We start from the raw sequence: 13300 nt of genomic DNA on the forward strand, positions 1-13300 counted from the left end.
CTAACAGGAATTAAGTTAGCAAAAATCTGAAGTAGATTCTGATAAGTTGAGATGTAATATGGTTAGCCCTGGAACAAACGAAATAACAAATATAGTGAAAAATCAGTTTTTCTGATCCAGCTTCCAAGGAGCTTAGGAGTCACTACTTCATTCTAATAACAAGAGCTAAAAAAACAAAAACAAACAAACAAAAAACCCCCCAAATCAAGAATTTTTGACTTGTAAGAGGAGTGAGGTCAAAGGGAAAACTGCTACCCCCCCACACTGGAGCAGCTAATAAGCAAATACAAAGAATGACAACTTACCAGAACATAAACCTCCTCAGGAACCAGTGCTGGGGTAGAAAAATCTAAACCGTACTTGACAAATTGCTGAAGGTTCACTGTGAACAAATCTGAGTTTAAAATTCCAAGGGGACCCAGGATTCAGGAGATCCCACATTTTTGTGAGTTTTACCTTCTGAATCTCTACTAGGTTCCTACAGTAAATATCAGAGAAAAAGTTCCTCAAGCTTCTGCCATGAAATAGACAAGACACTCTGTTTTTAACAAGACCTGCCCTCAAGGGAAACTAGTAACCAGAGCCTAACTTAATGGGGTTTTATCAGAACCTAACTGAACTAGAGGAGGGAAGTATCTAACTTCAGCCCATTCTGACCATCCTGTTCTATTTAATGTGGGGGTGGGGGTGGGTGGAGAGGACTAAGAAGTATAAGTGAAACTCCCATTCCAGAGGCATAAGCCCACTAAAAGACTGAACCCTAATCACAAGACTATAAATCACTTCTTCCCCTACACCTTAGGACCATTTTACTAAAACCTATTTATAGCAGTTCGATTTACAAAGTACCTCAGCCCCACCTATCGAGAAAAATGTCAAGAGAATGAGAAGACAAAGCACAGATTGGGAGAAAATATTTGTAAAAGACATATCTGAAAAAGCACTGTTCTCCAAAATATACAAAGAACTCTTAACAATAACAAAATATCTGATTAAAAAACGGGCCAAGACCTTAATAGACACCTCACCAAAGAACATGTATAGATTAGAAATAAACATGTGAACAGATGCTTCACTCAAATGTTATCAAGGAAATGCAAATTAAAACAACAATGAAATACCACTACAAATCTACTTGAGTGGCCAAAATTCAGAACACTGTCAATACCAAATGCTGACGTGGATGTGGAGTAACAGGAACACTCATTGATGATGGAAATGCAAAATAGTACAGCCACTTTAGAAGACAGTTTGGCAGTTTCTTACAAAACTAAACTTACTCTTAATATACTATCCAGGAATTGCGCTCCCTGACATTTACCCAAAGGAGTTGAAAACTTATGTCCATACAAAAATCTGCATAAGGATGTTTATTACAGCTTCATTTATAATGCCAAAACCTGGAAGCAACAAAAATGTCCTTCAGTAGGTGGATGGATAAATAAACTGTGGTACATCCAGACAAGAGAATATTATTCAACATTAAAAAGAAATGAGCTATTAAATCATGAAAAGACATGGAGAAACCTTAAATATATATTATTGAGTGAAAGAGAACATTCTAAAAAGGCTACCTACTGTATGATTCCAATTCTGTGAGACTCTGGAAATAGCAAAACCATTTAAAAAAAAGAAACAACAAAAAGATAAATGGTTGCCAGTGGTTAGGGATGGGGGAGGAATTGTATGAAGTGCAGAGGATTTTTAGGACAGTGAAATTACTTCATATGATACTGTGATGGTACCTAAATATCATTACACATGCATCCAACCCTGAGAATGTCCAACATCAGGAGTGAGACCTAAAGTAAACTATGGGCTTTGCCTGATGATGTTTCAATGATAATGATGGTTTAATATAGGTTCATCACTTGTAACAAATGTACCAGTCTCATGGAGCACACGGATAGTGGAAAATGGGCGGGCACCTGAGTGGCTCAGTCAGTTAAGTGTCTGCCTTCAGCTCAGGTTATGATCCCAGGGTCCTGGGATTGAGTCCAGCATTGGGTTCCCTGCTTAGCGGGGAGTCTACTTCTCCCTCTCCCTCTGCCCCTCCCCCCTGCTCATGCTCACTCTCTCTCTCATAAATAAATAAAATCTTTAAAAAAATAGTGGGAAATGGTACGCAAAACCGGGGCAAGGGTATATGTGAAATCTCTGTATGTTCTGCTCACTTTTACAGTGACCCTAAAACTGCTCTAAACAAGCCTATTATGAAATCATTAAGTGAATTAATATATTACATTTGAAAATATCCAGTTGATACAAAAAATACCCATAAAAAAGGGATGGAGGAAAAAAAAATCAGGATCAATAGCACCTCTAAGCACAAACCTGGTTCTGCATGTTCAAGAGTGTGCACTGGGGCTAAAGAGTTTAAAACCCTACAGAGGGATTTGATATGCAAGAGACTGAAGCAGAACTATTACTGGAATTTAGAGCCCAGAACTTCACCCTTATGTTAGATAGAGGTTCAAAGTACATATTCTGTCTGAAACTCTCCACTTTTGGTTTGGGAAGACTAGATATTTTTTTTTACTATTCTTATATTGGCCTATTTTATCTTTCAGAACTAAATTGGTTACTACTTTTTTTAAAGTATCTCTAGTTATTGTTTGCTATGTCATATCATGCCTGGAAAAGACAGAGCATAATGATATACACAGGGTAACAATAAAATATACATAAATAGTTCACTGATGCCAAGTTAACATTTTTTTCTTATACACAATAACCACAGAAACAAGCTGATTAGTGAGATAAGCTGCTGATTATCTTTTTCCAGCCAGTCATACTTTGAAAAAAATAACACCAGGGAAGATTTTTTTCTTTTAAGATTTTATTTGTTTATTTGAGAGAGAGAGAATGAGAGATAGAAAGCACGAAAGGGAAGAGGGTCAGAGGGAGAATCAGACTGCCTCCTGAGCAGGAAGCCAGATGTGGGACTCGAACCCGGGACTCCAGGATCATGGCCCGAGCGGAAGGCAGTCACTTAACCAACTGAGCCACCCAGGCGCCCCAACACCTGGGAAGATTTTAATTGGTGTGATATGAACTGGACATGCCCAAATTACTTGCAGCTTTGTACACATCTATTACAGTCAGGATCCTTTGGCATGTGAAGCGAAAGTAAGAAGACTTAGGAAGTTAACAAAGGAAATAGAGCCAGAAATAAGCTTTACTTATTTCATAGATTGCCAAGGATTAATCCTAAATTCTATCAAGCTTTTGAATAATTAACTAAATCTCTCTGAAACTTCATCCAATATACATTCCTAAAAGAAGATCAAAACACACATAATTATGCTTTGTAAATCACACTGGTGCTAATTTTAAACCACGATAATAAAAGTATAATTTGAGCTAGAGTCTCTACATTTTCTGATAACAATTCAAAATAAATCTTGAGTAAAGTCGAGAAGTATTACATCTAATGCTTCTCTTTGATGTATCAAGTTTGTCACTGCCATATAAGAAAATTTGATAAGGCTGACAGAACTTATTCTTCACGCAGGTATGTTTATTTATAAGAACCAAAGTATTTCAGGACTGAAAGAGGCTTTGAAGATCATTTATTATAATTGTCATTCTTCTCTAAGGAGGACAAATGATTTTTAAAACTGTATAAATGTAAGCACCACATATTTTTATTTGGGAATCAGTGGGAAAATAATGCCACTTTTGACTTATTCAATATAATCACAGATTGTCCAATGCAATTGATTCCACCATTATTTTTAAAGACATGTACTAAAAAGAACTTGAACCCAGCATTAGTCTAAGAAACTGCAAGTCAGTACTACCTTAATTCTGATGCTAAATTTAAATATTTTAGGTTGATATTTTAGACTGAGACACATAATAGTCATCATTAGTAATCAAATACATTAAAAGCTCATAATTATTCCCCTTTTTAAAATTCCATATTCTTTTGGCTCACATACATAATTGAAAATATCCTTTTTTTTAAGATTTTATTTATTCATTTGACAGAGAGAGACACAGCGAGAGAGGGAACACAAGCAGGGGGAGTGGGAGAGGGAGAAGCAGGCTTCCCGCTGAGCAGGGAGCCCGATGGAGGGCTCGGTCCCAGGACCCCGGGATCATGACCTGAGCCGAAGGCAGACGCTTAACGACTGAGCCACCCAGGCACCCCCATAATTGAAAATATCTTTGATTATAGTTTCTTTCCGCCTTTTTATTTATTTTTTTAAAGATTTTATTTATTTATTTGAGAGAGACGGAGAGAGAGAGCACAAGCAGGGAGAGGATCAGAGGGAGAGGGAGAACCAGACTCCACCCTGAGCACGGAGCCCAACATGGGGCGCAATCCCATGACCCTGAGATCATGACCTCAGCTGAAATCAAGAGTCTGATGCTTAACTGACTGAGCCACCCAGGTGCCCCCTTTCCTCCTTTTTAATAACCTAAAAAATATTAACATCCTTATAGATAGGTAAGACTGAGACATTATTTTTTATACAAAATAGCCCTGGAAATGAGGCGTGGACCAAAATGTGATATTTCTGATACAAAAGGAGGAGCCCATGATAAAGCAAAACATCCATATTTAAAAAAAAATGTTTCTATACAATAAATATGCTGAATTTAGGAATGTTCAATTCCTAATTTTTCCTAAGTCAGTTTACTACTTGCTTTCTTAAATGTACTACTGGCCAAAAATGGCATTTATAACTCATTAGAAAAAATGTTTCATGAAAAAAAATATATCTAAAATTCAATTTTTGCAAGCCATAAAAAATATATATATTTGGCTAAATACAGATTAAACACTGTATTTTTTATAAAAAGTGATAAATAAAATATAAAAATAAGCACTGGAAAGAAATTTGGAACAAATTTAGTAAAGGGCTATAATCTCACCAAATTTAACAAGTTTATTAGAGAATCTCAGTATTTGAAGCATAACTTTGCCTTTAATGATATTTACTTTTCTTCTAATAAAAGAACCTTCTGAATTGGTTCTAAGCTACACCTCACTTTTCTATTACACAGTGACTCCCTCAAAGGATATCTTAGACAGATTATTCTTCACCATATTTTTATTAACAGTCACATTAAGGACTTTGCAACTCAGACTCATTCTTTTTAGAATTTTAACTTTACATTTAATTGAGAAATGTTCTCTTCCTGTCAACATATCCCTCACTACATTTATGGCTCTGTAGGCTTGAAATACAAGTATTTCTCTCAAACACTACCTCTTCTATTATAATCCACTGTTTCACTAAGAGAAAAGCCAGGCAAGGCTGCAAACCTCTCTCTGTTGTTTGTGACTCTCTCTTGTAGGGCAGTAGGGATTCCTTACTGAGGGAGATCTAAAGCTGCTCTGACCCACCTACCACAGTTCCTCTTGTGTGGGTGTCTTAGTCAGTTTGGGCTGCCATAACAAATATCATAGGCCAGATGGTCCAGACAACAAGCGTTTATTTTTCACAGTTTGGGATGCTGGGAAGTCCAACATCAAGGTGCCAGCAGATTCAGTGTCTGGTAAGATCCCTCTTTCCTGTTTGCAGAAAGCTGCCTTCTTGTATCCTCATATGGCAGAGAGAGAGAGAGCATGTCTCTCATGTCTCTTCTTATAAAGGCACTAATCCTACTCATGAGGGCTCCACTTTAGTGACTTAATCACCTCTCAAAGGTCCCACTTCTAAATAGCAACACACTGGGGATTAGGGCTTCAATATATGAATTTTGTGGGACACAAACATTCAGTCCATAACAGTTGACACCTCTTACTTAATAGGTTCTCATAGAGAGAAACAATTGTACAAAATGACGTAATGCCACCTACACTTTTTGTGTACACGTTAGCAGAAAATCCACACATCCCTGCCATGCCGAATATTGGAAATGTTGGCAGCATCACTGTTGCTACCCCTTATCTCAGCCTCACCTTTCCTCTATATTTTCCACTGATGATGTGTACTGCAAGTAAAGAGAAGCAAACTTGCTTCCTAAGTAGGTGTTCAATCAGGAGAACAGGAAAAATTAGTGTAACTTCTCACTGCATTTCTCCTTTGGGTCCTTACATTGACTGTCAGAGTAGGGCAATAAGGGCAAGGCCATGAGGAAATACAGAAAGATATGAAAGTAAGGCCAGTTCTGAGATCACTCCTTGAGCCAATACAGAACTATTTTTTAATAAAAAACAGGCAATAATCTAAATGTCCAATTAAAAGGATACATTAAGAAGTTAGAGAAACACTCATATGAAGAAATACTATATAAAACATTAAAATGATGAAAAATTACAAATTCCAATACTATGTTATGTAAAGAAAATGATCCCAAATTGCATTAGACTCACCATGACCTGGAGGAAATTTTTTCCATTTAATGAGTGCAACTAGTTCACATATGGATAAAGTGGGCCACTCTTCATAATATGGACATTTACGAATTAATTTCACCTTTTCTTTATTTTCAAGTTTTATTTTTTCCTGAAAAAAGTCATTAAAAAAGAAAGGGAAGTGCATAGCAGAGATAGATAAATGGCAGTAACAGAAAAATAAAAGTTACATGAGCATAAATTGTGTAAAATACATGTGAATTTTGTAGGAGCATCATTCTATGATCATGTACGCATATTGAAATTTTAGTCTTCAGATTTGCTACTAAAATTATATTTTCCCACCTTTCATAATATTTTTAGACTTCTATAAATGTTCTAACATTTTTAAGAAATCCTGTCATAGTCAAGACTAATCTCAAAAGTTGTACTTAATAATCCTGAATCATTGATACTTATATTTTGAAAATAAAACATACAAAACAATTTTTTTTTAAGCTAGCCACTCTGAAATCAGGGATTTGGAAGGAAGTTGAATTCTGAGAAAGTCATCTGTTCCACTGATATTGAGACCATTGTATCAAAAGAAACCCTAACTATTATTAGAGCGATAAATCAAAAAGATGGTTGTCTCCTCATCTCCCTCCAACCTGAGCACACAACCGGAGCTGATGCCAGTGCCCTGTTGCCCCTGCACCAGACTTAGATCCTATCAAGAAAAGCTGGCAGAGCAAGACAATGGGGGTCTTTCAGTGCAGTCATTTATAAAAACTTTCTCTGTCATCAGGGGGGGAGAAATCAAAAAGAGGGAAAATTTTGGAGTTGATTAAATGAGAATAAATTGGTAAACTTGAAGTAAATAAGTTTTCTTAATGTAGCAGAATTAGGGGGTCAGAATTAAGTTGTGATCACCTATTCATGCAACTCTGGGTTTTTAATATCCATTAAAACAATGAAATAGCATATCAGTCACTCCCAAGTATTTTTTTTCCTCAGGTGGACTGTACAGATTTAGAGATCTCTCTGTATGATTGTCTGATATCCCTAACACATGACATGCCTTTGGCACCCAGAACTTATGTTTGTTGAGTGAATACATGAATAAATGAATGTATAAATGAATGAATTTGAAATTCATGAAATACCCAAAGTACTAAAAATATACATAAACTATATCCATGGAGACCTTTCTTTCCACTTCAACTACCCATCATCATCAGAAGCTTATATAATGTTCATCAAATAAACCACATTTTTATGACTCCAAGTTATATTTAAAAATTACAAACATACGGACATCTGTCTAGAGGCAAAACTTAGCTTGAATTTACACACATATTGTGTTAATATATAGATTAGATATGGTCATACCGATTTTAACCTTGCATAATCCTTTGCAGGGATTTTAAGAATTTCACAATCTTCTTCTGTGATCACCGAGTGCTCCTTTGTTTCTGATTTGGTCTGAGCTGCAACTTCCAGGGTTCCAAAGGTACTCCATTGTCGAAGCTGTAAAAAATACGGAGGTAACTTAAACTTCATTATCACTCATCAACATAAAAATACCAGTGATGAGGAGCCTGGGTCTCTCAGTAGTTAAGGTCTGCCTTCGGCTCAGGTCGTGATCCCAGGGTCCTGGGATCAAGTCCCACATCGGGCTCCCTACTCAGCAGGAAGCCTTCCTCTCTCCCACTCCCCTTGCTTGTGTTCCCTGTCTCGCTGTCTCTCTCTCTGTTGAAAAATAAATAAATTAAAAAAAAATACTGGTGATGGTGATAGAAACAGTCTGGAAGAGTCTGCAAAAGGGATGATGGCAGGTCAAACTTCAAGTGTGTGAAAGAAGGGGAACTAAACAGTCTTGCACGGATGTCATACTTCTGTCCAGCGTTACCTTCCCAAAGCAAGAAAGTTTTCCATTTTTTCACTAGCATGAAAGAAATAACTGATAAGAATAGTCTTCTGTTTTATCCACTGATTCATTTTAAGTACCTAGAATAATGCTTGGAACATAGTAGCCATTCAATAAATATTTGGTAGTAATAATGAAAATGCATATAGTGTTATGCAGTATATAAATTACAAGCATATATATGCTTGTGTATACACACACACACACACACACACAGGGTCTCCTAATTTAATATGTAAAAGATAAATATTTAGCATCCCCCAAATGTTACACTAGAATATGTATTGTAAATTATTAGGATATAATGTGAATATATATAGCTACATAGAGGATCTATATTCATGTTTGCCTAGGGAAAAATATATATCATAGATGACATATATCTATGAAATTGAGAAGTTTCTTAGGGAAAACATCAGATCTATATGGCTAAGATGATATGAGAGGACCTCCACTCTTCCATTTCAAATCTATAGAAAGGCTAAATTGTTTTCTTTTTAGATGAATGGATAGCTGAGCTTGAATCCCCAAGTCCAGAAATAAAGAGGAATTTTAAACAGTCACTGAAGCTGAAATGGTTCACGGCGATATTAAACTAGGATAAAGGCCTAAGGGGTTGAGTTCCGGGGTTCATCATACATGTGGGAATAGGAGATGAGACCCAGGACCACGCAAAGCGAGGAACTGGAATTGAGCTCTCGTGCCTAAATCCTAGAACCTTGGAGGATCACCTGTGTGTGAAATGGAGGCAACAAAAATTCATCCCACTAGTCTAGCTAGGGAACTGGGTACAGTTGTCGTAATATCAGGATCCTAGGTCTACAACTTGTGTAGGTGAAGAGTATACATTTACACATGGTACAGGACTCAAAGCTTAAAAATTACTGTACAGTCTGGTACACAACTAGTAAAACACCTAGGATCCAGGAAAGTGCAAATTCTTTTTTTTTTTTTTAAAGATTTTTATCCATCTATTTGTCGGAGAGAGGGTGGGGAGAGAGAGCACAAGCAAAGGGAGTGGCAGGCAGAGAAAGAAGCAGGCTCCCCGCTGAGCAAGGAGCCCGACGCGGGACTCGATCCCAGGACTCCAAACCCCGGGACCATGACCCCAACCGAAAGCAGATGCCCAACCGACCGCGCCACCCAGGCGTCCCCAGGAAAGTGCAAATTTAAAACCTTATGTATGAACTGAGGATAAAAGGAACTCACATAGGGAGCAATCCCTATTAAAACAAAATCACAATAAAAAATTACAAGCCTCACAAGTGACAAAACCCCTATGAGGGTAACTCAACAAAGAACTAAAAAAAAAAAAAAAAAAAGAACATCCTAAAAGAAGCTATATACAATTAATATATTAGATCATATTGTATTTGCATTTTGCAAAATAACAAAATTAAACTTTTATAAGTAAAAAAACAGTTATAAAAAACTCAATGGACACATTAATTAAAACTTAAGAAATAATTCACAAAATGGATAAAACATGAGAAAAACATTCAGAATAAAACAAAATATAGAAGGAATTTAAAATAAGACTTTAAGAGATATAGAAGATAAATGGAGAGCATTCAGCATATATCTACTAGGATTTCCAGAAGAAATCAAAAATAATGGGAGAGGAGTAATTATCACATTAGTGATAATTGCACCAAATTTTCCAAAATAAGGAAGAGGTGAGTCTTAAAAATGAAGGAATTAATACAAAACCTAAATATATATATATTTGTACTTTGCATTCCTACTCAGGTTTTGGTGTACTCTATCTTTCTCCTCCAGGTCCTCCTTCAACATCTTGTTAGCGATCAGTAAATTCAGCCAGATATTTTCTGCATATATTTTTCCAGATTTTCTAATTGTATTTAGGATAAGACTTAAGTTTGTATTATCTAATAAACCATTATGAAAGCAGAAGTCCTCCATGACTTTGAATAGTATTCTTAAGGCTTTCTTTCTTGATGTATTAATGATATCATCAAACCCCCTAATATTATTAGGAAAGTATTACATTTCCAATATCCTTTACATACTCTATATATGTAAACATTATTGTAAAACTGAATTGCTATATAACTGAATTATTTAAATTATTAATATTTATATTTCCATTCTGTTCTATAACTATGGTCGTTTTCAAAGTGCTCAGAAAAAAATAACTTTCAAACTAGAATTCTACATTTACTTAAAATAGGAATATGGAATGAGGAAAAACAAGCAACAAGTTAATTTTTGGCATCAGGTGAAACAAATTCCTCAAAAAGTTGAAAATAGAGCTGCCCTACGACCCAGCAATTGCACTACTGGGTATTTACCCCAAAGATACAAATGTAGGGATCCGAAGGGGTACATGTGCCCCGATGTTTATAGCAGCAATGTCCACAATACCAAACTATGGAAAGAGCCAAATGTCCATCCACAGATGAATGGATAAAGAAGATGTGGTGTATATATACAGTGGAATATTATGCACCCATCAAAAGGAATGAAATCTTGCCATTTGCAATGACGTGGATGGAACTGGAGGGTATTATGCTGAGCAAAATAAGTCAATCAGAGAAAGACATGTATCATATGATCTCACTGATATGAGGAATTTTTAATCTCAGGAAACAAACTGAGGGTTGCTGGAGTGGTGGGGGGTGGGAAGGTTGGGGTGGCTGTGTGATAGACATTGGGGAGAGTATGTGCTATGGTGAGCACTGTGAATTGTGTAAGACTGTTGGATCACAGATTTGTACCTCTGAAACAAATAATACATTATATGTTAAAAAAGAAGATAGTAGGAAGGGAAAAATGAAGGGGGGGAATCGGATGGGGGGAAGAACCATGAGAGACTATGGACTCTGAGAAACAAACTGAGGGTTCTAGAGGGGAGGGGGTGGGGAGATGGGTTAACCTGGTGATGGGTATTAAAGAGGGCATGTACTGAATGGAGCACTGGGTGTTATACGCAAACAATGAATCATGGAACACTACATCAAAAACTAATGATGTAATGTATGGTGATTAATATAACATAATAAAATTTAAAAACTGTAAAAAATATTTAAGAATTAGGCACAGTAAAGGATTAACGACAATGCCTCATAATAAAATAGAACAATTATAATGATATAAAATAATAAAATATCTCTCAAAATAAAAAAAAGAATGTTAGAACAATACTGAATACAAAGAGGAGTACAAAACAGTTCATAATGGTAAATGTAAATAAAATTTATTGGCATATAATATTTTGAAAATAACTAATATGGGGTTACTTTAAAATAACATAGATTTCAAATACTTTTACAACAGTAACTCCAAAGAGCAGGAAGACAAAAAATAAAAGTATTGAGAATCTTTATACTTTGGGAGTAGGAAAGAAAAAAGATTATATAGCTTTTCTTAGTTAAAATTGCAAATTTAACAATATAGAAATTGGACCTTTATGGATGGAAAAAGAAAATAAACATAATGACACAAAAATAAAGTGATGAAATTTACTATGTCCCTAAAATATCTAGCACCTATAATTTGATCTAAATAGGAGTAACAAAAACAAATAGAGAAAATGACAAATTATTGAAAAATAATTTCCAGAAGAGAACAACTAAATAAACCACATACAAAAGAAACATTTTCAACCCTACTAGTAGACACAGAAATGTTTATTCACCTATCAGACTGAAAATATTAAAGTACTCTAACCTATGAGACTGGGGCAATACTTTCGTGCATAACTCGAAAATATAAAATCCTTTTAAAATGGGAAATAATCTGGCAGTATTTACTAAAATAAACAAAGAATGTATGAAATGCTTTATCCAGACACCCATCTCCTAAGATCTACCTTATAGAAAAAAAGTGCATTCTTAAGTATATATTTACAAGAAGTTTAATGCTGCACATTTTAATAACCCCCATTTGGAATCTTCTTTAATGGCCATCAGTTAATGAGTGTGTATGCATGTGTGTGTCTAAATTTTTACATACTGTATAAAATTAGTGGCATCTATGTATCTTATCCTTTAAGAATTCTTAAAATAAAAAAATCAGGTAAAAATATATGTTGAAAATGTTTATAAACTGAACAGTTACAAAAACAGTAATCTGTATGTTTATACAATTGTACGTATGCTTATGTGAGCTCAGAGTTGTGCAAGTGTGAACACCAGCCTATTTAGAGGAGAGGTGGAGCTAAAATGACAAAAGATTATTACCTTTTCCTTAAAACTTATATTTTCTTTCAGTTATAACACTGTGTATGTATTAAATTTTAAGTTTTGGACATTTTAAAAGACATTTAAAATGCAGATTCAAAACAACATGCTGTGTTATTCTCCATACCTGTGTTATCTCTCTTGGTATCTTTATATTGATATATGAAATATCTTAAATGATATATATTAGACGTGTATAGTTATCTCTTGAATGATGAAAGTGAGTAACTGTCATTGTCTATATAACTCTCTGTATTTTCTGAAATTTTCAATAATATAGCAATTTTGAAATCTGGCAACATTTCAAAGCTATTGAAATTATGTACAAGTCAATCTTTCTCAATTTGGGGGGAAACATTCATTAAGGCTAAGTAGATAATCATATTTTGCTGGAGATCATTGTTGGAAGTGCACAAAAGGAGCCATTTCTCTCACTTCTAAATTCTCATGTTATTTTACTGAAAAATAGATAATTCCCTTTATTGGGAAATGATGTATTCCTTTTTAAAAGGATTTTATTTATTTATTTGACACAGAGAGAGAGCATGAGCAGGGGGAGGTGCCAGGAGAGAGGGAGAAAAAGGCTCCCCACCCAGCAGGGAGCCTGATGTGGGACTTGATCCCAGGACCCCAGGATCTTGACCTGAGCCGAAGCAGACACTTAACCGAGCCACCCAGGCACCCTCGAAATGACGTATTCCCATGATTAAAAATTGTTACACTTTGCTAATAATACATGAGCCAAACATTTGCTTCTGAATAATAAGAGTTGGTAAAACATTAAGATTTCTTTTGAGTAAAAACATTGTTGAGATTTGTTTCAAACAGCATTTTACTGTTTCTGAAAAACAGTAGACTTTTATAAGTATAATTTTT

At 35.3% G+C, this 13300-nt stretch overlaps 1 protein-coding gene across 2 annotated transcripts in view; it reads right to left on the reverse strand.

The window, feature by feature from the left end:
* Positions 1–13300, reverse strand: part of CNBD1 (cyclic nucleotide binding domain containing 1) — a 433287-nt gene that overhangs the window by 139789 nt on the left and 280198 nt on the right. For both annotated transcript variants that reach the window (XM_028111485.2, XM_088023124.1), the window contains 2 exons: positions 7685–7822; positions 6332–6464 (listed from right to left, as the gene is read on the reverse strand). In XM_028111485.2, the coding sequence (XP_027967286.2) occupies positions 6332–6464; positions 7685–7822 (271 nt within the window). The remainder of the gene's footprint in view (positions 1–6331; positions 6465–7684; positions 7823–13300) is intronic.

This window comes from Eumetopias jubatus, unplaced genomic scaffold, assembly GCF_037043125.1.
Source record: "Eumetopias jubatus isolate StellerSeaLion01/CBP00866 unplaced genomic scaffold, mEumJub1_p1.0 scaffold_4, whole genome shotgun sequence".
Classification (NCBI taxonomy): domain Eukaryota; kingdom Metazoa; phylum Chordata; class Mammalia; order Carnivora; family Otariidae; genus Eumetopias; species Eumetopias jubatus.